This window comes from Mirounga angustirostris, unplaced genomic scaffold (assembly GCF_029215605.1).
Source record: "Mirounga angustirostris isolate CCGP_5_RB_7025 unplaced genomic scaffold, mMirAng1.0.hap1 SCAF_14, whole genome shotgun sequence".
NCBI lineage: Eukaryota > Metazoa > Chordata > Mammalia > Carnivora > Phocidae > Mirounga > Mirounga angustirostris.
The window spans coordinates 52,242,508-52,268,661 of record NW_026991722.1 but is presented as its reverse complement, the minus strand read 5'-3'; the positions used below and the strand labels follow the sequence as shown (position 1 = coordinate 52,268,661).

The 26,154-nt window shown below is 45.8% G+C and overlaps 2 protein-coding genes across 5 annotated transcripts in view; one reads left to right on the top strand and one right to left on the bottom strand.

The window, feature by feature from the left end:
* The window catches only part of LPIN2 (lipin 2), an 87,105-nt gene extending 67,572 nt beyond the window's left edge, over positions 1-19,533 (top strand). For all 3 annotated transcript variants that reach the window (XM_064577870.1, XM_064577871.1, XM_064577869.1), the window contains exons 8-20: positions 3,094-3,193; positions 6,101-6,288; positions 8,280-8,373; positions 8,773-8,842; positions 9,608-9,697; positions 10,469-10,551; positions 11,603-11,747; positions 12,701-12,849; positions 13,404-13,490; positions 14,652-14,804; positions 15,198-15,312; positions 15,956-16,059; positions 16,383-19,533. In XM_064577870.1, the coding sequence (XP_064433940.1) occupies positions 3,094-3,193; positions 6,101-6,288; positions 8,280-8,373; positions 8,773-8,842; positions 9,608-9,697; positions 10,469-10,551; positions 11,603-11,747; positions 12,701-12,849; positions 13,404-13,490; positions 14,652-14,804; positions 15,198-15,312; positions 15,956-16,059; positions 16,383-16,527 (1,523 nt within the window). In that variant the 3' untranslated portion in view covers positions 16,528-19,533. The remainder of the gene's footprint in view (positions 1-3,093; positions 3,194-6,100; positions 6,289-8,279; positions 8,374-8,772; positions 8,843-9,607; positions 9,698-10,468; positions 10,552-11,602; positions 11,748-12,700; positions 12,850-13,403; positions 13,491-14,651; positions 14,805-15,197; positions 15,313-15,955; positions 16,060-16,382) is intronic.
* Positions 19,534-22,200: 2,667 nt separating this feature from the next.
* EMILIN2 (elastin microfibril interfacer 2) overlaps positions 22,201-26,154 on the bottom strand; it is a 52,031-nt gene continuing 48,077 nt past the window's right edge. For both annotated transcript variants that reach the window (XM_045886978.3, XM_064577868.1), the window contains exon 8: positions 22,201-23,213. In XM_045886978.3, coding sequence (XP_045742934.2) covers positions 22,876-23,213 — 338 coding nt within the window. In that variant the 3' untranslated portion in view covers positions 22,201-22,875. The remainder of the gene's footprint in view (positions 23,214-26,154) is intronic.

The following is a 26,154-nucleotide window of genomic DNA, read 5'->3' as shown; positions in this document are numbered from 1 at the left end:
GACCAGAACCTAGCACACACTGTGAGGATTGCTTGTTTAATGGGGCTTCCCCACTGCACTATGGATTTTACTGAAGCAGGACTCTCACTTCCTCCTGCTCTCTCCTGACTGCTCCTACTCAGTACACCCTTGGGAGGCATTTATTGAAAAAGTTAATGAGCATGTTCAAATCAGTGAATGCATAAAATTAACCATTTTATTGACAAAGTATGCCAATAAAGTGGAATCCCCCAAAAATTATATGTTCAAAAAGAAAAAATTAGATGAGAGAAAAATGTTTTCACCTGAAACATCTGGTTAGTTGAGGCCAAATTAAGTCCACTTTTTTTTCCAATAACATGGGATATAAATAAATGTACACTAATTTTTAGTATGTATTCTCTTCTTTCATTGATTATTGCCCTCTAAAACATAACAGATCGGGTCCGACTCTTGGCTCAACAGCTCTGTCTCACTTTTGGAATATAAGTTTAATAAATCAGAACATTCTTACTGTTTAAAAATACAAAGTTTGTCCATTGACATTTTTTAGTACAGTAGGAGCCAGAATATACTGTCTGAATACTGATCTTGGACCCTATTTTTTTTAGGGAAGTAAAACCTTACCAGAAAATTGCAAATACACCAAAGGTTAAATAATCACAAACTGAATAAATAACCACTATAGGTATGGACCTTCAGAGTCACTTGGAATAGGAAACAAACAGGGTTGCTGGAGGGGATGTGAGTGGGGAGATGGAGTAACTGGGTGATGGACATTAAGGAGGACACTTGATGGAATGAGCACCGGGTCTTATAGGCAACTGATGAATCACTAAATTCTACCTCTGAAACTAATTATACACTATATGTTAATTAAATTGAATTTAAATTTTTAAAAAAAGAACGTATTTAAAATAAAAGAATTTGGGGCGCCTGGGTGGCTCAGTCGTTAAGCATCCGCCTTCGGCTCAGGTCATGATCCCAGGGTCCTGGGATCGAGTCCCGCATTGGGCTCCCTGCTCTGCGGGAAGCCTGCTTCTCCCTCTCCCACTTCCCCTGCTTGTGCTCCCTCTTTCACTTTGTCTCTGTCAAATAAATAAATAAAATCTTTTTAAAAAAATAATAAAAATAAAAGAATTTGACTCTCAAGGATATTTGTGGCCAAATGTGATCGTCCAGCTGATGATCCAGCTTACCTTGGTACCTGCTCTTTTGTAGCTCAGCACCTTTGCAACCAAAGGCCCATAACCATGTGTTCTAAGTACTGGTAAAGAGGAAAATCTAGTTTTCAGGGTGAATGTTCTGTTTCAGTCTAGAAAATAATGACCCCCTATTCCTACCCCATGGTAATCCCTGGGGGAAATAATGACCCCCCCCCCCTTCTTAGCATGTAGTGTGGAACTGACCAGATAGGAACCCTGAGTGGTTTCTACCATTCATTTGGCCTCATTCTTTTTCCCCCCAGCTTTTTATTATCAAGTTTTATACATATTTGCTTTCTTCTCTCTCTCCACTTACATAGTTTTTTATTGTTCTAAACCATTTGAAAACAGTTTGCAGGTATTACGATACTTCACCTTTAAATACTGTAAGATAAACCTTTGAAGAATAAGACCACTGCATAACCCACAGGACCATTGCCATCTGGAAGAATTCATATTCGTGTTTCCCCCAATGTGCCAAGAAGAGCTTTAGCTGTTTTTTTTTTTTTTTTCCTTCCCAAACCAAGATGTTGTCAAGGTTCACATGTTGCACTTGGTTCTTGTGTTTAACCTTTTTTTAATTTAGAACAGCCCTGCCCACACACATACTCCCTCACTCTCCTACACACACACCACTGCACCTCTTTCCCCCTCTGCACCCATGATACTGACCTTTTCAAGAGCCCAGCCAATTCTCTTGGATGCTTTCTCACATTCTGGATGTATCGATAGTTTTTTTTCAAGGTGACATCCCCGTATTTCCTTAAACTGGAGGTTAGCTCTAGAACAACACTGCCCAATAGAAACGCAATGTGAGCTGCATATGTCATTTTAAATCTTCTCACATTAAAAAAAAAGGTGAAATTAAGTTTAGGAATATATTCTGAGCTAGTAAGTCCAAACTATTATAATTTTAACATGTAATCAATATAAAAATTGAGATACTTTACATTTTTTATAGTAAGTCTTAAATCTGGTGTGTGTTTTACACATTTTTTTTTAACACATTTTATACACCTCACTTCAGACTTGGACACTGGTGACTTTAGTGGGCAGTACAGATCTAGAGGCTTAATTAGATTTGGGTTCAACATTGTTTATTTTTTGAGTTGAAGATTACCTCTGGGATATATTGAGTACTTTATATAGTATCTCATAATGTCCCACTACTAGAGATTCTAAATGTGACCACTTATTTAAGGTGTTGTCTGCCAGATTTATCCATTGTAAAGCATTTTTGTCCTTTTGCAGTCAGAAGGTAATGCTTGGTGATACTTCGGCACTGTGTGACTGTCCTGTTTCTAGCAACTCTTCCCTCACAGTTTTAGAATAATGACCTCTTTCTCAGTGCCAGTGATTTCATCAAGTTTGGTCATGCTTATTCATACTCCAAGAAAATTACATCATGAAATCTAAATGATTCAGGGGCTAGGATTATTCATGTAACAGCACATGAAAGAAGAAGTTAGCATGTGTTTATTGTGCAACTGTTACGTGTGTAACACCGAATTTCTCTTTCATTGGCATGAATGGAACCAACACAAGGAAAAGTTTAATTGACACCTTTAAAAATAAAACACAGTTGAGATGCCTAGGTAGCTCAGTGAGTCAGGTGTCTGCCTTCTGCTCGGGTCATGGTCCTGGAGTCCTGGGATCAAGCCCTGCGTCGGGCTCCCTGCTGAGCAGGGTAGTCTGCTTCTCCTTCTCCCTCTTTCTCGTGCTCTCTTTCTCATGCTCTCTTTCTCTTGCTCATTCTCTCTCTCAAATAAAGAAAATCTTTAAAAATTAAATAAAATGCAGCTCGAATCGTGGTTGGTCTTATTGTTTGTAAACCTGTGTTTTCTTGAAGAGTTGTAAATGAAGAATAGCTTAAGTTCTTACCTCTGATGCATTTTTCTTATAAAAATAGGGGTCCACAAGAGAAGCCAGCACCAGGGACCTGATGATATTTACCTGGATGACTTAAAGGCTCTAGAACCTGAAGTTGCAGCCCTCTATTTCCCTAAGAGGTAGTGTATTTCTTAGATGTTGAAGGGTGATAGCTGTGACATATAATGGCTGTTTCTGAAGCAAAACATTCTGAGACAAAGGAGCAAGGTTATGGTGATCTTTAGCTAAGTTGGATGATTTCTTCAGATTTTGGGAAATTCAGAAATGTGTGTTGTTTGGACTGTAGTGATTTGAAACTAATAATTTACCTATTTATAAAGAAATTTTCAGTATAATGAGAGGAGGTATACTAGTTAAACCTATGTAACGATATATACCAATGGTTATGACTTCAGATTAGCAAATCTTACCAGTTATTAATGCAAACTCCACATGCTTGGGAAAGTTCATTAGCATTATTTCGTTTATTATGTGTTTTAAAGGTAATATATCTTTATTCAGAAACATTTCACAAAGAATGCCTTCACTCCTTCAGTGAGTCTGAGTTCCCAGGCTTTTTCTGAACTTGGGCTGGGCCCAGTGAGACACCATTCCAGCTGATCTGTGCACCCCACATTTTCCCAAGAGCTCTCACCATTTGTCACCCCCTCCTCACGATTTTCCCCTTTAAATACCTATAAAACCTCAGATACAGTTTATTTGTATGATTTTCCTAAGTTCATTTCCATTCTTGGGGAAATTCCATTGTAAGACTCTGTGATTACAAAAAACAATTTACTTTTTCCCCACGGAAGGTATGGTTTGAATATACTGAGCTATAGGCAAACATAATTAAGCACTTTTAAATAAGTTATTGAAAAACATATTAAGTTTTTATTTAAAATGGAAAATGGGGTGGATATGATATTTAATTTTTTTTATAGATATTTTTGGAAGGTCCTTAAAACTCTTTCCTAGCTCTCTGCCCTAAATTTGTCTTAAAATATCTTCTTCACATAAAGTAATAGTTGGGTTTTTAAGGTGAAAGAACTGGAAGTGCTCTTTTTTTTTTTGTAAGAAAGTTAAAAATGTAAGTTTAGAATTACCACTTTCTTTCAGATTTCACAGTCCTTATTTATTGATATTCCAAGGATTGATTTCTTAGTTTCCCTTTTAAAAAATGGGGAGAGATTGATTAAAAAATGAGAGTGAAATGCAGTGGAACTTTACTATGACGTATTATAATTTGACTGCCTAAGGTCATTGCCCATTCACCAAGTTAGATTATTCCTTCCTGAACAAATTATTTCTTGAGACATTTCATAAATACTTAAAGGTAGTGAGACTGATGTAATGCTTATCAGCATTTGTTTTGCTAGTTGTCATGATCCATGTCATCTTGATTAAGTATCCAGTATTTGTAATTATAGCTAAACATTAATATAGATCACACCACTCTTGTAGATTTGGCAACATGTTGAGTCAGATGGCATCCTCCCAAGTATTTAGAAGTTACATTGGTTAGGATAACACCAGCTGCCCTGACAAAACGCAGGACCTCAGTGGCTTACCACAATAGAAGTTTATTTCTTGCTCGTATGATATTCCAGTGCTGATGTTTGGTGCCAGGCACCTTACACCCAGGGATTCAGGAGCACAAGCTTTTCTTCCATCTTGAGGCTCCACCATTCTCTTAGAGCCTCCACAGGGAAAAGAGAAAGGCTCACACGGGAGTTTTCAGGAGCCAGGCTTGGGAAGGGCACAGTACACCCTTTCTGTCCACATCTAAAAATTCGGTCATATGGTCACTTGGCCACATCTGACTACAAGGGGACCTAGCCATGGGCCCAGGAGAAAGCAGAAACATCCCAGTCTTCTGTTTGTGTTTTACCCAGGGGTCAGCCTCACCCCTTGACGCCAACATAACAGGTTTTGCTGCTTTACATCAGCTTTGGCTTTTTCACCACTTCCAGTGAGAAGAACATTCTGTTGATCTAATTAATCTCAATATTTTGGACTGGGTGTACATTGCTATTAAGAAAGAAATTTCCAGAAACCTAAATCTTGTGTTGGTTCAAATGCAAAACCTAATAGCTTTGGAAGCTACTTTCTATTTATGGCCTATCCATACTTTGCTGCCACCTGCTGCTCAAATTTGAGAGTTTTTTCCTAAAGATCATAAGACTTCATTGGATCACATAACATTAGGTATATTGGCTTTTTGAATAAAATAAAAGAATTTGAAACTTTTAGAACATTGTGACATTAAATGTCCATTCAAAGAATGTAGAGCAGTAAACAGTCATGAATAAGAAACTTGCACCATTTCCTGTTCCTTTTCATTCAGATTTATGCTCCATTACAAAATTTCCCTCAAGATCATCTTCTAAAAACCTGGCTTCGATGCCTTTACCATCTAGAAAAATGAAAATATTGAATAACTTCACCTTTAGTCCTGAACCTCACTAGTGTAAGAATAGTTTATTTCTCAAAATCTTTGTTTGAAGGTAGGTCTACCCTCCTGAGATTTTCTCTTGTTTAATTTCTTTGTTCTATTTTGCGAAGTAACAAATGAATTTAGAAAAACCTAGATAGCTCTGAACTATAGTAATTTTCTACAGGATGTATATAGTACCACAGCTTTTTCTAGGAAGTTAGGATCAAAGGTTTCCAAACATCAGATTTTTCTTAATTACTCCATCATTTTCATCATGGAAATGTAAATAAATGGTTATAAGTCTTTTACTCCTTTAATTAAAATCAGAAAGGCTGTAGTTGAAAAGTTTGTCTTACTGGGAATGACTGTAGTGATTTTTGTGACATATTTACTGTATTCACAGTTAATTCTTCAGTGCTGTTAGGTTATTTTTAATGTCATTTATGATACGATTCTAAACTCTACCCTAAGGTGTGTCTGTGGGTCAGTCTGATCCTTTTTTTAAGGGGATATATTATTTGGTTCAAGCCCCCAGAGAACCATGTAGTAAGCTACGAATACAAGAAGTTGCAATAAGGCAAATCCTTTTCTCCCCGTCCGCTGCTCACAGTGAATCGGACCCTGGCTCCCGGCAGTGGCCTGAGTCTGACACGCTCTCTGGCTCCCAGTCCCCACAGTCCGTGGGAAGTGCAGCTGCAGATAGCGGCACCGAGTGCCTCTCAGATTCTGCCATGGACTTGCCTGATGTCACCCTCTCCCTTTGTGGGGGTCTCAGTGAGAACGGAGAAATTTCCAAAGGTATGTCGAGCAATTATGCCTTGTCTTCACTGGAGAAAGTAGCCTGGTCATCATTTGATAGAAAACCTGCTGGTTAGCCACCTCAGGGTATTAAATTCTTTAATGAACTTGTGCAGGTAACAGATACCTCCCTTTAATATCAGACCTTTAGCCCCTCATTTTAAGGTACCTCGTAGGGGTTGACCTTACAAATAAATGGCTTGGGTGAGTTGAGAATGCCTTGCAGGCACTCATTTCACTTGAAGAGGGAGCGTTTTCAGGCTGCCCTGTTGGCAGAGCGGTCAGGGTCAGCTCACGCTGTGTCCATTTTCTCATCTGTGAAGTTGAAATGTGTGTGGGCTGGGTCCCAGCTGCCCTCCTGGAAAGCGCTGGGGTTGAGACATGAGAGTAGGGCCTGAAGTTATGGAAAATTAATTGTCCATTGAGGAAATAGTCCTTCTAGTAAGAAGAAGAAGGGGTTACTTTCTGTCTCAGTCTTGAGACTTGGCCCCGGAAAGTACCGTTGCTCCAGAGAAAGGAAGGATCTTTAGCGGAGCCAATTCAGATGACTCGGGTAGGTCAAGCAGTCGTGTGTATCTTTCCCAAGTTCTTTGGCCTTTCTGGCTTTGCCTTCCTTTGTAACCTAAATTCTTCATATTTTCTCAGTTTGGCTGGTGGCCCCTGATTGATTTTCCTCTAATGAAAGATTTTCCTTCCACAACTTCTCTCCCCCCTCAGAGCAGCTGAAGTCCTGTGTTTGGCAGACTGGCTGCCCTGAGCGTTACAATTGTGCTTTGCTGAATCTTTCTCTTTTTAAAGGTCACAGGGCGGGGGCACCTGGGTGGCTCAGTCGTTAAGCGTCTGCCTTTGGCTCAGGTCATGATCCCAGGGTCCTAGGATGGAGCCCCACATCAGGCTCCCTGCTCGTCAGGAAGCCTGCCTCTCCCTCTCCCGCTCCCCCTGCTTGTGTTCCCTCTCTCGCTGTGTCTCTCTCTGTCAGATAAATAAAACCTTTAAAAGAAATAAAGGTCACAGGGCGCTCATTATGCCTCTTTCTTCTCCATCTCTTAATTCTATTTGTTTTATTATTTGCAAGAAATTAAGAGTCTGTTATGGCCAATAGCTCTTAATCCTCATAAGCCTTCACTTTAAAAATTATAGGTAGGGGGTGGAATGGAAAACACAGTTACATAAACTATAAGATTTACACTTAATAAACCCAGATTTTTTTTATTGGAGGAGGCAGAAATGGCAAGTAAAAGTAATATACACATCACCAGGAGGAAGAATCCTGTTGAGAAAATTCTCTGTTAGCCTAGATCTACTAGAGTGCAAGTTTAGGAACAGAGCACACAGATTCATGCAGAATCCTCATTCATTTCTCGAGAACTTTGGGATTCATTTCTTGACAGACCCTAAACTAAATTCTGATGTGTGTTTTTTAGGTTTTTTTTCCTCCAAGCAATTGTAAAATGTTTTGTTTTTCTAATGTAGCATGCACTTAAAAGATGTAAGATCCCCATGAATATTCCCTAGTTACACAGTTGCCTGCTAGTAAAGTTTGTCTGTGTTAAGAATGAAACTGCAGTTTTCATTAGTTCAAGAGAGTGTGTGTATGCACACGTGTCTTCCTCTCTTTCTCTCTCCTCTCCCCCTCCGCCGCCCCCCGCCCCCGCCACATCTGTAATCTATTTTCCTGAAAGTCTCTGGCATATCCCTCCTATGTTTCTTTTGTTGTTGTTGTGGTTTTGTGGGTTTTTTTGTGGCTTTTTGTTTTTTTTAACTGCAGGAGGAGTGGTGGAAGAGGGGAAGGATAGAAAAAGGAGAAGTGTTCCTTCTTGTCCTGGATAAAAAAAAATGTGTCTGATACTTTGCTTTTGATGAATGTAAAAAAGGGGTTTTTTTAAAGGACTCATTTTATCCTATAGTTCCTTCAACATAGAGTTGTGATAATCTCATTTAGGAATTTATGTAATCTCTAACCAAAGGATCATTATTATTTTACATTGCAGAAAAATTCATGGAACATATCATTACTTATCATGAATTTGCAGAAAACCCTGGGCTTATAGACAATCCTAACCTTGTAATACGGATATATAACCGGTAAATACTCCTGCTTTTGTAATTGTTAAATACTCTTGCAGAGTTTTTTTCAGAGTGCTCTTTTTAACTGTTACAGTTTTCTTGCCATAAAATGTGCCATCTCCTATAAATGGACTAGTAACTTTGAAGTGAAAGAGAAGCCTCAGCCTTATTTTTCAATGAAGTGTTGAAATATATCTTAGATATTTTACTGGATCTCTGCTCAGAGAAGTTTGGCTTGAAGCAAAGGTCATTCATGTGACAAAAAATTTAGCTGATCATCTCGTCACTGAAAAGAATAAGGAATTTTACGTTGTTTCTACGCCCATCCTCTTTTCTCTCTCCCTCCCTATCTTCCCCTTTTCTCTCTCACTCTCTTCCTTCTCTGTGTAATGGTTTTGCACAATTTTTATTCCACAGTTACTATAACTGGGCTTTGGCTGCTCCCATGATCCTTAGCTTGCAAGTATTCCAGAAGAGTCTGCCAAAGGTGAGATGATCCACCATTTCGTTTCCTTTTTAAAACTATCTATAGCATAAGATATTTAGAAACATCCATATGTGCATATTTCTAAACTGGGTACTATTCAGAGTTTTGTTTAAAATTAATATTAGAGAAGATCTAAAGAGTTCTTTGTGCCCACTCAAATTATCTTATGCCCAAAATCTAGGAAATTTGCTGGGCTGCCATATCTTTGTCATTTTTCTTAGGTATTTATACTGGTTTCTGACTGGGTATAAATGTTGAGAGATTTTATTGTTAGCTAAATACAGAATGAAAAAAAAAATTCCTCATTAATATGGAAAGAAGCAGCAAGAAGAAGGTGATGTGGTGAAGTGTGACATCAGTGTGATTGGGTCAGATTATGGCTAATAAGTCTATTATGTAAAACCTGAAAGTTCTAAATCTGTCTATCAGCCTAGTTGGTCTTCAGAACTCATAAGAACATGTTTTCCAAGGGTAAAGAAATGAGAGCAGCCCACCTGGCAGCACCCCCCCACCCCCCGCCACCCGCCTGCTCCTCTATAGCCAGACCACCCAGTCTCCTACCACAGACCCGCCACAAAGCTGCACCATCACAAAAGAGGACTGCCTGCCTTTCGGAGGTGTTACAGACTCTAGAGGACTTGGGGAGGTGTGGAGAATGTTGCTCACATTCCATGATAAGGCACCATCCTACAGGCTGATGGTAGAAAGTAGTTGGGTCTTTATGACAGACAGATGGCTAGACTGACCCAAGTTGATCATTTCCAGGCCACAGTCGAGTCCTGGGTCAAAGATAAGATGCCAAAGAAGTCTGGTCGCTGGTGGTTTTGGCGTAAGAGGGAAAGCATGACGAAACAGGTAACTGACCTGGAGGAGGTAATTTGTTCCATGGGCTGAAAAGAAGTGATTCTTTGATTTATTCAAAAAACCTTTTTGCCAAGCATAAGAAAGTCAGTTTGGACTATATAATACTCTGTTACAATAGTAAGAGTCCCCATTTTTGAACAGTGAGATGTGGAGGTACCATGCTAGACGCTTTATTTTACCCTCACCTTCACTGTAGCCCAGCAGTACAGATGTCTGAGCTCCCACTTTACAGGCAAAGAAACTGGGGCGCAGAGAGGTGAAGTCGCTTCACCCAGCGCACACAACTGGAGAGGGATGGAGCTAGGGTTTGGCCGAGAGTCCAGCTCCAAAGCCTGTGTGTTTCCGCTTTGCTCACCACATTACCTTCCAGACAGAAACAAGAGCTTGTTCTCCTCCCAAGGAGGAGATGGCGGTGGCAGTGGCATCAGTGACTTGCATTCTGTAGTACCGGTGTCCCTGGCACAGACTAATGAGTGTGGGCCTGTCGAATTCTATTCTGTGACTTGAAATAGTGCCCTTTTAAAATTTTCACTTGGGGCTTTGTGTACTGACAGCTTTTTGCATAGCAGCATGTGACTTCTGTCTCAGATTTCTGTCCTTTGGCTCAAAGTAGAGAAAGTCTATTTCTTAAGCATTTTTAAGTTGTGGATTCAGAAAACCATTTTGCTCACTCCTGGAGAGGGCAGCTGAGACATTTTTACCTGTCAGTCAGTCGCTGGGAGGGAAAAATTGCACATTGCCGTTATTCTCTTGTTGTTTTAGCTGCCAGAGGCCAAGGAAGGGAGATCTGATGTGCCGCCGACCAGTGACCTGGCATCGAGTGCTAAGGAGCCAGCCAGTGGCAGGTGGGGCGCCCTGTCTTTCCTCTGGGCTCGCAGGACTTGGGCTATTTAGCCGTTGTATTCAAATTGATTTTGACAGTTTAATTTCTAGTCAGAAATCTCTTTCTCTTATGGACAACCATGACAGTAAGTGGCTTGTTGGTGCATAACTTCTGCTTTTCTAAAAAGGATAACCAGCTCAGAGGAGTAAATATACCCATCACTGCTTTATAAATGTCTTGCTCCCATCCTGGAGCCATGGAATCAGATGCCTGCGAAATGGAGGCCTCTGGGAAGGGATCTTGAGGAGCCTTAAGATGTGCTGTCCCTGGCCCCTGCTCCCTGGCTTCCTGTCAGGCGCAAAAGGGAGATGCAGAAGAGTTTAAAGATGCACCTGACTGGCTCAGTTAGTAGAGCACGTGAGTCTCAATCTCAGGGTCATGAGTTCCAGCCCCCGCACCCCACTGTTGGGATATACAGATTGCTTAAAATTAAATTTAAAAAATTCCAAAATTGGTGTGGGTCCATTTCATTTCTTAGAAGAAGTAGCACCCCTCTGGATATTTGGTTTGGCTGGCCCTGAAAGAAGGTGCCACCATGCATCCTGTTCTCGTTCCTGCTGTTCTTGTACTTCACCAACCAGATTCTTTCCTTTTCCCACTCCAGCTCTTTAATTCAGTAATTGGTCTAAGCCTGAGCATTCATTTTCTTGCTCTTTGCCCTCTTTTGTTAAAGGGGTTATATCAAATCTTTTTTATTCTTAAAATCTGTGTAAGCAATTACATTTCTTGCATCTTTTGAAACATCCATATCTTTCAACAAGAGTCAGTAGACCTAGTAGCATTCACTGGTCATAGCAGAAGATAATCAGTCATGGCCAGACTGTCACTGTTGGTTAGTCATGAGAGCGAGGAGGAGGATGGCCTTCTCACTTCATGATAGGAATACTCAGGAAACAGAGGAAACAACTCTTCCAATCCCTAGAATGGATTTAGGATCTCTTCTTGATCCTAAATGAAAAGCTCTTAGTAAAATGCCCTGCTGCCTCTTGAGTAACTGGATTGCTGTTGAATAGGCCGGCTGAGGATGACTCATCGAGTGATGAGGGGTCACAGGAGCTCGAAGAGTCCATCAAAGTGGACCCTGTTCCCACAGAGCCCCCAAGCCATGCCGGCACAACCTCATATAAGAAGTCTCTTCGACTCTCTTCGGACCAGATTGTGAGTCGTGTGTGATCCGTATGGATCCAGTCAGCTTATTTTAGTAACTGTTTAATTAGCCATGCTTCCTCTTCTGTCCATGCTATCCCAACCCCTGCACACAGGACACTGTGTGTGCTCATGTAAATGCTCACACACAGTAGGACAGCGTCTCCCTCCCTGGGGATCACCTGGGGAACTTGGGACGTGGACCCCAGACCTCCCACATCAATTTCTAGGAATGAGCCAAGGGATCTGTATTTTTAACCTATTTCCCAGATGAATCTTGCCCAGCCAGCCCATCACTGGGCCATACACTGTCCTTTAGGAGCCACAGAGAAATTGCCTTTTCTTATTTAGGTGCAGTTTCCTCTTTCCTGTTCGTTTCCCACCCCTTTTCCCCTGTTTTCAGTTTGAAATGGTCTTGCTGTGCCCTAGGGTATGGAGGAAGAGCAGAGACGTTTGGTTTCTTGGGGGAATCAGAAAAATCTCTTAGAATTCCAGAACATCATTCAGGCAGTGGCTCCCTCAGCTTCTTGTAAGCAAGCTCTGCATGTGGTGCTGGGCTGGGTGCATGCCAGCGCAACAGAAACCATCCTGCCTTGAGCTGAGGCCCTGAAACACTGGTGGTGATTTTGTAAATATTCAGACTCTGGTTGTAAACTCTGTTTTCAGCTGATTTTTTTTTCCTTTTTATTATTACAATAATCATATTTATGTATTTCTTTCCTATACATCCCCCTACACACACACACACACACACACACACTATACATTTACTCACACACACACACCTATATTTTAGAGATTAAGATCCTTTTTCGCTTAACATTATATCTTAGCAATCTCTCAATGACTACATGTTATTGGAAACTAACTTTTACTTGTTGCATGTAATTCCATCAAAGTGATATACCGTTATTTTCAAAATTATCCTTCTATGATTTTCTTTATTCTCTTACTTTTTATAAAAGGCAAAACTGAAGCTCCAAGATGGCCCAAATGATGTTGTGTTTAGTATTACAACCCAGTATCAAGGTACCTGCCGTTGTGCAGGAACCATTTACCTGTGGAACTGGAATGACAAGGTCATCATTTCTGATATTGATGGAACGATAACCAAGTAAGCACGGGCCCATGATGGGCAGCAGCAGGCAAGGCGCAGGCCGCTCTGCAATGGGGGGTGGGATCAGGGGGGTCCCTCCTTGGCCTCCATCAGGAAGTTTTTAAAACTCTCTGCACTGAGACTTGCATGCTAAGGTCACACGTGGTCACACACAGGGTCATTCTGTGGATGGAGAAGATGGGTGGAGGCATACAAATTAACATAGAAGATAACTTTTGGAAAGCTTTAGTTATTTGGTCTCCAAGTTCTGGCATTAAAATTTTAAAAAGTAAGAAGGTGTTGCGATTAGGGAGGAAAAAAAGAGGATGTGTGGTTGTAAATTATCTCTGAAAATGAACATTTGGCTTCTACTTTCAGAAGTTCCGTGGTGGGTGGGTGTGCACGGGACTGCCTCGCTGTGGCACAAGCCGTGACAAAGTTGCCCTCGTAGATTAGATTGTCCTCCGACCCTGTCTCTATCGGATGGTTTTTAGCAGCTGGTATTTAAATAGGAAAACACTTGGCCTTGTGTGCTTTGTTCCTGTTACCATTTCCTATTTCTGCCCTTTCAGGTCTGATGCTTTAGGGCAGATTCTTCCACAGCTGGGTAAAGACTGGACTCATCAGGGTATAGCAAAGCTCTACCATTCCATCAACGAGTAGGTATCCCATCCCACTTGTCCACGTGCTCGAGTAGCCTCACACGAAGAAAAGCGTCAGCCACCGTTTGTGGAACATGAGCTGTGTGCTAATCATTGTGTTACATGTCTCAGCCGTCTCCTCTCCGCTGCACAATGCTCAGAGTTGTAGGCGCTACCTGTATCTATAGTTCTAGCTATCTGGGGGGGGGAGGGGGGGGTGCTTCGCTTTAATTTAACAGGAGAGCCAATTTTCATTTTTGGTTTATTAGTCGGGGTTTTTTTAATCTGATTTCAATGAGTAGGTAATACATGCATGCATGGGGGAAGTATTTCACTCATGTGGTCCTCTCTTTTGGGGCAACAGAGAAAACAGCGATCTGGCCTTTGTGGACTATAATGTATATGAGTTAAGATTGATTTGAAAACTCAGTGTCTTAAGCATTAGTTGAGAATGCCATAATAGGGAAATTTTATGTCTGTTACCCAGGTGTGATTTTGCTCCTTGTCTTACAGAGTGGTTTGCATTCTACAAATTGTCTTTATAAATAAGATCCTTTGCATCTTTCCTTTATGGCAGATAATTTAAAGATAGTCCAAGATTTTTGTTCTATAATCTGACTTTCATGGACTAGATGCTGAAGATATATCAATACTTGTAAATTTAGCAAATGCCTAGTTGCATATATCTCTATTTTTCTCCATGGTGTTTTCCATGGAAAATTGAGATCCTTATAATCCTAACTGCTGTCCTTATTAAATTCAGGAATTTGATTTTCACAATAAATGAAAGGAACTGTATTTGAATCTTTTTTTAAAAAAAATTTTATTATGTTATGTTAGTCACCATACAATACATCATGATGTATTTGAATCGTTTAAAAGAATAGTGCTGCTTTGGGGCACCTGGATGGTTCAGTCAGTTGGGCATCTGCCTTCAGTTCAGGTCATGATCCCAGGGTCCTGGGATCGAGCCCCGCATCGGGCTCCCTGCTCAGCGGGGAGCGTACTTCTCCCTCTCCCTCTGCCCCTCCACCTGCTTGTGCATGTAGGCCTTCTCTCTCTCTCAAGTAAATAAGTAAATAAAATCTTTAAAAAATAAAATGAAATGTCAAAAAAAAAAGTGTTTTTTTCTTAACTTTGGCCAAAGAATGTTTTTAAGTAGGACATGTTCTCTTTCAGGAACGGCTACAAGTTTCTGTACTGCTCCGCTCGTGCCATCGGCATGGCTGACATGACCCGAGGCTACCTGCACTGGGTCAATGACAAGGGCACAATCTTACCTCGGGGACCTCTGATGTTGTCCCCCAGCAGCTTGTTCTCTGCCTTCCACAGGTGCCTCTCCTGCGCACGCTTGCGTGCCCACTCACACTGGGGGAAGGTGTCTGATTGGTGGGGAGGTTGGAAGTCAAACTCATTGTAAGGGTTTGTATGTGATTCCAAGCTTCTGCATCTCTTGGTTCTTGGGCTCCCCGAGAGCATTTTAACTCTGAACTCACCCAGTCTGTGTCAGACATCCAAAAAAGTCAAGCTGTCAAGTTTTCTCCTTCCCTCAACCCCTCACTCAGAATCTTAGTCTTTCTTGACTGATACAGAAGGGGAAAGAGAGATACCAGTTATAAAAGATTTTCAGAAATGATTGTGAGAACTAAAGTATTTTCAGGACCACACACCAGGGAAAATTACCATTTCGAATTTGGTCATTGTATTTGTATTTTTTTTGCCCAGGGAAGTGATAGAAAAGAAGCCAGAGAAGTTCAAAATTGAGTGTCTAAATGATATCAAGAATCTCTTTGCCCCATCTAAGCAGCCCTTCTATGCTGCCTTTGGAAACCGTCCGAATGTAAGTGTCTCCTCTGGGCTGCACATTCAGATGTGGTGGGTAAAATTCAGAGGAGTGTATTTTTTAGGGTACAGCCACATCATGATTCTCAAACCAGTTGTATAAGCAAAATGAATGTTCTGCTGAATGGGTTTTCATTATCTCTATTCTAAATTTCTGCAGTTGGGGAGGTCCTGTAGGTGGACATCTGCCCTAGAGTTTTGGTGTATGAGAAAGGGCACTTTGTTTCTGTGGCTTTGATTCCATCTCCTCAGGTAGTTGTGACTCCTGTTCTAAGTGCTTCTAAGCCATGTCCTTGGATCCACCGCAGAGAGCACTCAGCCTTCCCTGATGCTTCCCAGCCTTTCCGCACACAGACGGGGCCTCTGGTTCTAGGCACGCAGGGGCTGTTGCTCTCTGGCCTCTGGCAGGCAGTGTGGCCCCAGGTGCCCAGGGTTCTGACTCTAGTGGCCTTGGGTTTGGCTCCCCTCTTCAGTTCGGGTTTGTCTAGAGCTCAGCTTCAGGGGCAGAGCTGCATTGCGCCAGCTCCACTTGTTGTCGTACACCGTCTCCTGCTTGTGCGATTCTTCTGGCTCACGAGGAACCAGAGAAGCATCTCAGTGTCTTCTCTCGTAATCACCGTATTTAATGTTTTCTTGTCCAGGATGTCTATGCTTACACACAAGTGGGAGTTCCAGACTGCAGAATATTCACTGTGAACCCCAAGGGTGAATTAATACAAGAAAGGACCAAAGGAAACAAGTCCTCGTAAGTGTGTTCTTGTTTCTCAGCCCACTGCCCACAGCCAGGGGTGAAGCTGGGGACAGAGTCTGAGGATCAGGCCCCCCTTGAAATAGCAGAACTGCATCTGCCTTTTGGAGGCTTTCCTCTTTGCTTGGGTGTTTTCTTCTCTGTAATAGCATCTGTACCAGGATCGCCGACGATCCTGGACTTCTAAGAGGAGGGCTGTGCCCCAGGAAGGGATGGACGCCTTGCTCTGAGGCCTCTCAGTAGCTTCACAGCGCATAGTCCTGGGCTCTGACATCACTTCAGGGTGACCGTTTGTGCTGTTCTTCCCCAACCTCTTCTAGGTACCACAGACTGAGCGAGCTCGTGGAGCACGTGTTCCCGCTTCTCAACAAGGAACAGAATTCCGCCTTTCCCTGCCCGGAGTTCAGCTCCTTCTGCTACTGGCGAGACCCGATCCCCCAAGTGGACCTGGACGACCTGGCATGAAGCAGCACCTCCCAGGGAGGTCCTCAGGCACTCGCCTCACAGCAAGGGAAGGTGACCAGCACTTCTGCTGGACAGAGGCCACTAGGCTACGCTCCAAGCCACAGGTGCAGGACAAGACACGTGTTGACAGCCAGGCACCAGCAGGCACCGGGAGAGCTCCTGGCACCGGAACCGTTGTCCTCCTTCCCCTTCTCGGGCCTGGCAGGGTTGCCACTCAGAGCCCTGGGCAGGTGGGGAGCTCGGACCTGCGGTTGGAGGCCTGGGCTCCTATCACTGGTCGTCCTCATACACGCGCTGTGTCAAGTGTGTGCTGGTGCTCCTTTAATTGAATAATTTAAAAGAAAAAAAAAAAGCTAAATAAGAGGGGACCAAAACATGTATAAAGTAAAGTGTTAAAATTTCCACTGGGCAGTTGAGAGTGTTTCTCTCTAAAACCAGGGCTTTCTTTAGGGGATCAGGGTCCACTGAGCTGCTACAGGTCCAGTTAGTGATGTTGGTTCAAACCACGTGTGCATGTTTCTTCCGTGGGCTCTTCCTTCCATGCCACCATGAAACAGGATGTCTGCTCAGTGGGCTGCTCCAGGCAGGGGCCCGGGCCATTGACCCCAGCCCCGCAGACGTGGGCTTCTGGGGAAGAAAAGCCCCTTAGATCATCACGTTCTTGTCTTGGACGCAGTCAGGCAGACAGGTCTTGCTGGATGAGCTTGGTGCCCATAAGAAGAGTACTAACGGTGGGAGTTGATTGGACGACAAGCAACAGTTCTGTTTTCAGGGAGGCCTTAGAAATGCAGATATGTACTTGTGCGGGGTCCTGGAAGAGTCCTTTCCTCTGTCCCTCTGCCTGCAGCTTAGTCTCCCAGCCTGGTTGTAATGAGTCACGGTGGTCCAAGCAGACAGCCCCAGGGGAGGGTCTGCCCTGTGAGCCCCTCCAGAACTGAGAGCCTGGGTGTTGACGGTCACCTCGGGGTTAGAATCCAGAGGACTGTCCGAGAGGAGGCTTCCACACGCACACAGGCCTCAGCTGGGAGGGAAGCGGTCAGCCGGGTCCCAGAGCAGAGAGCGGGAGCTGTGGATCCAGGCGCCCGCTGGGGGCCGCTTCCGTGCCCACCTCCGCTTGCCCGGGACTTGCACTGACTGCGGTGCTCTCCTCGCTCTCCTTGTAGTTTGCCCTGCCCAAGTAATACCTAAGGTGGAGAAATGGGGGTGGTTATTTTTCTAGATTGGAGAGTTGGCAGTCCCTTTAGTTTGGCCATTTCTCCGTGTGCTGTTGGGTGTGGAGACTGTGGTAGAGCCCCCCGAAGGCAGCTCTCAGTGGCAGAACGTGGAGGCGCATGCTCCCAGAGGACCAGCACGTGCTTCTTCCAATGCAAACCTTCCCCCCCTTCAATAGTGCAAGGACTAATCATTTAAAGAGTTTATTTATGTACAGTAGGTTAGGCAAACTAGGTTATGTTTCTGGGAGATCTTGCCCAGTTAGTGACTTAACAATCCTGGTAGAGCAGCGGTGCAGCTGGTGGCCTCCGAGATGCCGCCCGTGTGTCCTCTCCACGCTTGTTTTCCAGGAGGGACATGAGCTTTCTGCACTGAACCTGAGCTTACTAGGGCTTCTCTGCACACATGCGGTACCGGAAATCTTCTCGACCTTCTGTAGTCCTCTTTAGGTTGTCTTTTAAAGAGTTTTTTGATTAGACAGTTCCTTTTCCTTGATAAGCTCTTCTCTGTGGACATATGGGCCTCATGAAGGTCTGACCCAGGAGCCCGGGTCTCCCAGCCCTGTGCCGACAGTGGCTGGTCCCTCTGTCCCAGTGTCCGTAAGCACTAGACTTTGTCGTTCTGTTGCTGCAGATTGATCCAGTGGGTATTATATTCGCTAATTAATGTGAATCTTTTTCCTTATTTGAAGGAGTCCTTCTTGCTGAAAGTGGATGATTACTCTCACTATAGTGTTATGGAAGTATTAAGTTTGTGCTGAAACCCGTTGCCATTTGGTACAAATGACATTTGTTCTTTCTGTGAAAGAGTTACTCTCGAGTGTGTTTGTACACAGACCCTTCTAATGGTGAGCTAATGAAGAAGCGTTAGCCCCGTGTTGCTTTCGGTGGTGGGCGAGGTCACGGGGTGATCGCAAGCAGATTGGGCTTTTTGAAGTCATTCTCTCGGATATTCCACTGGTGCAATGGCATTGGCCCCTTTCCCTCTCTCCAGTTCAACCTGACTTGAGTATTTGCCTTGATACCCACGTGCTGAAGCTTGTCTGGCTGTGGTGTCGGCATCTGTGTCCCTGGCAGGCGTGAGGAAGGGCACGTGTGGGCCCGGAGCATGCACACTTAGCCCCCGTGTGTGAGGACTGTTTGCTGTGCTTAAAACCATCTGCATAGTTTTCAACTGGAAAAAGAAAAAACTTGTGTGATGTACTAAAATGAAAGCTGCTAACAGTCACAGGGAGAACAGCTGAGGAACAACAACTAGCTAAATGCCCAGAAAGTGCCTGTGCCCGTAGGAGTGCACGTGGCCCTTCGGGACGATGTTCTTGAAGGTGCAGGCAAGACCTTTAAAGATAAGTAGAAAGTAAATGCTTTCTCCTTTTGCTAGTTGGTGAAAACAAACTCTTCCAGGGAATTTTAGCATCTTCTAATGTATCCTATTTACTCTGGGAAGCCTTGTTTTCCTGTTTTAGAACATGCTGTGTTTAATGAAACCGGTTAAAAATTGAGTTTTTGTTTAAGTGCTTTTTCCAGGTGAAAACTACTTTTTTGGTTTGTTTTGAAGGTAAGAAAGGGAGGGGGAAACTTCGTTGTTTTAATAATTACATTTAGTCTATGATGAAGTATTTGATTATTAGCAATTCCACTAATAAGTTTTAAGTTGTCAGAAATTAATTGTAAACATCAGTACAGTACTCTCAGTCATGGCAAAGACCGTTATCCTAAGATAAATGGCTCCTATTTTGGTGCAGTGTCTGATGTTCAAAACAAGATGTTACAACAATAAACAATGTAAACTGAATGCATTTGACTCCTTCCTTCAGAGGACATTTAAACCATATTCTCTGTACTCTTGCCAGGAATTGATAATTTCCATAAATTAGCATTTTGATCTTTGCTGACACTTAAATTCATCTACAGAAAGGACTTCTTTTTGGTGCTTATTTTTATAAAACCTGACTCCAAAAGTGAGGCTACACCCACAGGAACCAACCTCTCTTGCTTTGTAGGTTCAGCCAGAGAATGATTCATTCATACATATGTAATTTCTGGTGTGTTCTCACTGGCATCCTCTAGGCTGGGTTCCCCTCAGCCCGTGAGGGGTACCCCCAGCAGGCCTGCTCAGAGCCTTTGCCACCCCACCTTTCATTAAACCCTCCCTCCGGGTGAGTACTACTAAGCAGTTCTGAGGTTTTCATCAGCCTAGGAGAGTCAAAGTGATCTTGGATCAAAAAGCACACCCCACATACTATTTAAATGAGTATCTTCTCATCCCCTCAGACTGCTGGGCTCTACCAGATGCAGCATATGCTGGACATGAATCCCAAAGCCCTCCTTGAGAGCCTACCTTCAAGTATGGGAAAGCTTGTCATGTCCTTCTGCTTCGCCTTGATGTGAGCACAGGGTGAGGGGACCGGGGGTCTTTGGGGTATACGTAGGGAATAGAAAGGACACACTCAGAGGGACATTGACTGGAAGGAGCTGGCTTCCAGTGCTTGGGGGTGGAGCAGTAAGGGCTCATCCCTGCAGCTTATAAGAGTGGAGTCTGCCTTTTTCCTTTCCTTGATAGGACAGTGTAGGGGAAGAAGGAAACGTTCAGAAACTGGGTGCATGTGTATGTGAAGGCATGTTGTAGATCTTCAAGCATGGATTGGGTCTGTCCCTCTGATGACAAACACTCCTTTCAAACCAGTTGTGAGAAACCACTATGTACACCCGTGTCCCCTCACCCTGTGCTCACGTCAAGGCGAAGCAGAAGGACATGAAACCACAGGAAAGATGATAGGGCCACTGAGGAAAGCTCGATTAATGCGCTACCATGGAAATAATTGCCAGTGCGGTGTGCATTGATTTGCATTGTTTAATGCTGGTGTTGTTTTGTTGTTCATCATTTAAATGAGTCCTTTTGCTAATGTTACATGTGGGGGAGAAGAAATGTCCCAGTCCTGTCTGTGCATTAGTGCCCTGACCTTTTTCTCAGCAACAGTGTCTTTGAGAAGTTGTGTCCTGGGCGGGGTCCATACGCCTGACTTGCAGGCACATAGCTTATAGGCATGTGGTGGACCCCTGGAAGGGACTGCTCCAGAACTCCTGGAGTTCTGAGCTCAGCTGACCTTGCGTTCTCTCTCTACGAAGGATGGCCTTTCCCTTTTGAAAGATGCCATCTTCTGAAGGAGCCCTGATCTAGCTTTCATTCTGTTTTATCTTGAAGTAAACGCAGGAGCTGCTGTAATTAGACTTAGTTTACCTTACCAATCTTGGATACACAGAGCTGAAATTCACCTTTTTCAGTAAAGGAGGGTGCACTGAGAGAGGAGGACCAAACTTCACTCAGTGCTCTAGAGAACCATCCAGAGAGCAGAAAGAATAGTCACTGTCTCCCTTCCCTGGCCCCTGCCTTTCTGGCTGTTGAGCATTTGTCCCCTTTGGCACTGAGTAAGGTCTTTATAGGGAGTGTGAGGGCTAAAGTAGGTACATGTGCCAACTGGGTTTTCCTGAAAATGTTCCACTGCATTCGGGTTTTTCCCCATAAGTCATTTCTAGGGCACACAGACTCTTAACAGCCACCGTTAGCCAATTCCCCAGCTGTTGAAACAGGGGAAGAGAATGCCCCCACCCCCCCACCAACTCCTGGACAGAGCGACCCGGATTTTAAAGTCCTAAAACCACAAACTGGCGGTTCTTGGTCACTTCTCCCTACCTGGGGCAAGGGAATGAGAAAGTAGGCTCCTGCCTGAACTGTCCAGTGGCCACTCTGTTACCTCATTTGCGAGCCATCCTGGAAACTCAAAGCATTTTTTATAGCATAAGAGTATCCAGTGGCTTGATTTCAGGCCCAGGAAACTTGTTTCTCTGATCCGCATCTTTCCCTGGGGCTCTAGGGCGACTTGCCTCCCCAGGGGCACTTGATTAGCCAACAGATTTTACCAACCTGATGAGCAGGGACCATCTGAAGCTAAGGGTCTTGTGTCCTAGAGGTTTCTTTGGCTGCTGCTAAAGGAGCAACGTGCCTGGGCTTCCCTGGAACAGAACGTGCTCTCCATGGGAAGATTCCTGCTTTTCTCCGATGATCTCAGCTTTCAGTGTGATCAGTTTTACGTTGGGCCTCTTGTTGCCTGGGAACCTGAGAGTCAAAGCCGCATCTGCTGTGAGCTGTGCAGCGAGCAAGCTCATTAGCTCGGGCAGCTGCTGATTAGATGAGAATTTTAAGCATCCCCTGGAGGAGCCCCTCTTTAGCTGTGGGGATCACAGGGGGGCCTTGACCTCCAAGCACATCTGGTTTTTTCATAAGCAAAAAAAAAAACCAAAACAAAACCCAAGTGTGTAGCTTGCATAGTGAGGGGTAACAATTACATGGTTGAGATTGATTTATGCAAGCTTGCTTTCTACAGCCATTTAAAAAAGTCAATTACCTTTCTGCAGTTTGTTTTTACCAACACCTCTCAATCCAGAAGGCACCAGACTTCAGTAACTTGAAGTGGTTTTACATCTTTATTGACACTCCCTGTCTTTGCACTTCACATGTACACATCATTCAAGGAGCCCCCCAGGCTGCACAGTCTCCCAGCCTGCCTGTACCGCTGGGCCAGGGCCTGGAGCGTGAGGCGGAGCCAGCCCAGGCCAGCCTGCACCTTGCCCCCAGGTCTCTGTGGTGGCACGTGGGGCTTCAGCACTTGAGTGTTTAACCTTCTCCTGCAGGCGCTGTGAATAAAGACTGTGGCCACCAGCACCGCCTGGCCTGCCCTCATCCCCTCCGCCCCGAAGCCCAGCAGCTCTCCCTCCTCCAGCAGCAGGTCGTGCTCCGCAGTGGGCACCCGATCGGCCCCACTCAGGCCCCTCGAGCAGAGCTCCTGCCGATATGGCACCAACGCTGGGGGCCGCAGGGGAGGGAGGACCCCGCTCCTCAGGTAGCTGGGCGCAACAACAGCAGGCCATGGCCCCGTCAGGCACATGTGTCCTCGCCACCCGCCGGGGAACACTCAGGTGTGTGGCCTCGGCAGCCACGTCAGGCCTGAATCTCGGGGGAGGGGTTGGGATGTTCACAGAAGACTAGACCAGTGCTCCAGTTACATACATCAGGAACTGCATATATTAAAGCTTCCCAGTTCTTACGACTCTTTCCCAGTACCTTTCCCCAGCCACCCTAGAGGTGAGAAAGGAAAGGATATAAGAAAACCCCACTAAACGTGGAGTACATTTCATCAAAGTCCGTGTGAGCCAACCGGCCCCCAGTCACCACGATGTTGACACCATCTCCTGCCTTCAAGTGCACGACGAGGTGGAACGCCCCCGGGCCCCCACAAGTGTGCAGAGCCCCCTGGGGCCGGTGGTATTCCAGGAACTCCCTCTTGTAGCCGGCCGTGTGCAGCTGGGCCACACTGGCATTGGAGACCGACAGGACAGCCTCCACGTACGCGTCCCTCTCAGGAGTGAGGGTGGCCGTGATCAGGTAGCGCCCATCATATGGAGCCGTGAAGATGCCTGGGAGGAGGAAGGCAGACACTCGTGTCCCGGGACACCATCCCTGCATCTTTGGGACAGGTTGTCCGTTAACCCAGATTTGGGAGACTAACGATCTGTTTTTCCAGGACTGTCCCAGGAGACAAACCGGGAGAGTTGGTCACCCAACCCATAGAAGGCAGGCTGATCTGAAGGGAGGTGGCCCCTTTCTGTACTTGAACCTGCCCTACGCCCACCCAGCGACAGACCCCCTTAGCTGGCACTGCCCTTTGCAACAAACCCAATCCTCACGGTGAGACCCCGTCTTCTGCTTGTAACCTCCAGAAGAGGACAAATACTGCCAAACCCCCAGCATGTGGTACGATCACCGTAACTCACCTCCACCCAGAGCAGCCCTCAGAACTTGCCCCCCGCAGTTGTGCAGGGAGAGAACTAGCCAGCCTTGCTGGAAGAGAGCTCAGGCCCTCTAACATTCCCGGCAGCACGGCATACCCGCCTTCGCCATGCTGTGTGCAGCACCGGCAGCAAGACTCAGGGCTGGGGCCCAGCCCGGGGCCTGCTCCTACCTCCCCTAAGGTTTAGTGGGGCGGCACCAGCTGCCCGGATTCTGGTTGCCATTTGGGAGTTTTCTCCAGCATGGAAAGCACCCCAAGACCCACTTAGAATAAGCCTCACAATGTGTGTGCTGGGCACAGAATCTACGAAATGTTTGAGTTGCTTCCTGAGGAGACGGGGCCAAAAAGAAGCCACAAAGCTTGTGGGAGAGACCACAGCCAGTCCTCATGCAGAAGAGCCAGGCTCCTTGTCTTGGACCAGTATACAGGTGGCATCCACTTATGGCCAGAAATAAGCTGGCATTCATGGAGCCAATGACCCACAGGTTCTGGGCCTGGGGAAGCAGTGCTCAGAGGTAAGGAGATGGCATGAGAAAGAGGAGCTAGATTTGTAGATGCACCATTTGCAAAGCGACAACTGGCCCCAAAGCCAGACGAGGTCGGAGCCCGCACCAAGCGCTTGCAGCAGCCACTTCCCCGGGGCTGTGGGAAGGGAGCTAGACATGGACGCTGACCACAGGCCAAGAGTGACAGAATGGAGGGCCCAGGAGCTGAGAAGGAATCTCGGGGGCTGGGTCTTCATCTGCCCTGAAAAAGAGAAAATGCCAGGCCACCCTGCTCTCTTCCCCAGCTTGTAATGGTGAGTAATCTGAAGCTCCACAGTCTTCCTGAGAGGCACCTGGACCCTGAAAACAGACCTGGTCCCAGCGCTCCGGGCCCATGGCCTCTTTCCTCACTTAGAGACTGCCTGTGCTGAGTCCACACTCAGGGTCCCCCAGAATTTCCTTTACTGAGGACCTGCTCAACGAGAGAATACAGTTCTGGGCTGGGCATCCTGGAATGTGCCAGAAATGTGCCACCGTCCCTTCTTGCCAAGACCACCTGACCTGTCAGGGTGGACAAGCTATCCCCACCGCCGAAGCAGCATGGAGTGAGGGCTCCAGGAGGAGGCTGCATTTGAGTAGAAAATAAAGGTCCCTGAAAGCAAAGGCACTTCTTGCACCCCGGCCTGCCTCTGTGGCTCAAGAGCAGGTTAAAACTGCAGAGTCCTGGGGCGCCTGGGTGGCTCAGTTGGTTAAAGGTCTGCCTTTGGCTCAGGTCATGATCTCGGGGTCCTGGGATCGAGCCCCATGTTGGGCTCCCTGTTCAGCGGGGAGTCTGCTTCTCCTTCTGCGCCTCTCCTCATGCTCGCTCACTCAAAATATTTAAAAAAAAAAAAAAAAAAAGAGTCCTGCGCTTGACTTCAACTGGCCTGGAGGATACTTGAGTTCCATTTTTTTCAAGCTCTGCAGGTTATTTTTACGCTCACTAAAACTTAAGAACCACTGTGGGATTTATTATACGGCCACGAAGGGCAGACATGAGGGTGAGGGCTAAAAACTCTGCTGAGAAGGAATCCCGTAACCTCCCTCAACTCCCACCTGCCGTCACACCCATGTAGCTCCTGGGCGAGGACCCGTGTGGGCACCTCAGCACGCTGGCGCTTGATGGGCTCAGAGACCGGCTTCTCAGACTCTGGGGGCTACTCGGGAAAGGCCGCCCAGCTGCGTGGGCCCTCAGCACCTGCGGCGGGGCTCTGCCCTGACCTGCCCCGGGCCCACCTGGAGCTGTACTGCCCTCCGTGCTGCCCAGGGGCTCGGCAGGGAAGGGGGGCCCTGACCCGCCTTCCCTTCATATGGGGGACAAGATGCCGTGTCTGGCCTCTCAGGAAGGCTCTGACTCTAGTCTCCGGGGACAAAGATGGACAGAAGCCCAGGCTCAGGTGTGATGGAAAGGAGGAAGCTTACACCGCAGGAACCTGAGGTGACCTTGGTCCTCACTCTCGTCAGGGGCTGGGGAACAACACAGTTGCCACAGGCAGAACCCAGGCCCACAACTGAAGTCGTTCTGTTCCAGAGCAGGAGACCCCACAAGCAGGGTCTGGCCCCTTCTGGAAGGAATGCTGTCCCCTTTCTCGGCTCTGTTCATAAACAACAAGCTTCTGAAGGAGACAGGGCAGGGGGTTGGTGTCCCGTCTGTCCTGTCTCAGTGTGAGAACAGGACACAGAAAAAGGCCTCTCGCTGGCATGGAGGGACAGCTGGGGGTGGCCAGGGCGCAGTAACTGTGGTGGGCAGAGCTCCACGACCTCCACCAACAAGTGGAACGGCGCTTCCCATGGCAAGTGCCGAGGGCTGGTATGCTGATCTCATGACTAGAAAATGTCACCGCACACCCGCCCACCCTGCAGCCTGTGAGCTGGAAACCTCCATCAAACCCCACCAAGTGGGGAAGAGCACCAGGGGCCAGCTGGTCCCTCACGCGCCCGCAGCTGCCCAGGCATCTCCTCCAGCGTGGCGCCCGCACCCCACCCACAGGCCCCGGGGAAGCAGACGGGACCGGGGGCCCCACTGGCGTTGGGAGACAGCGC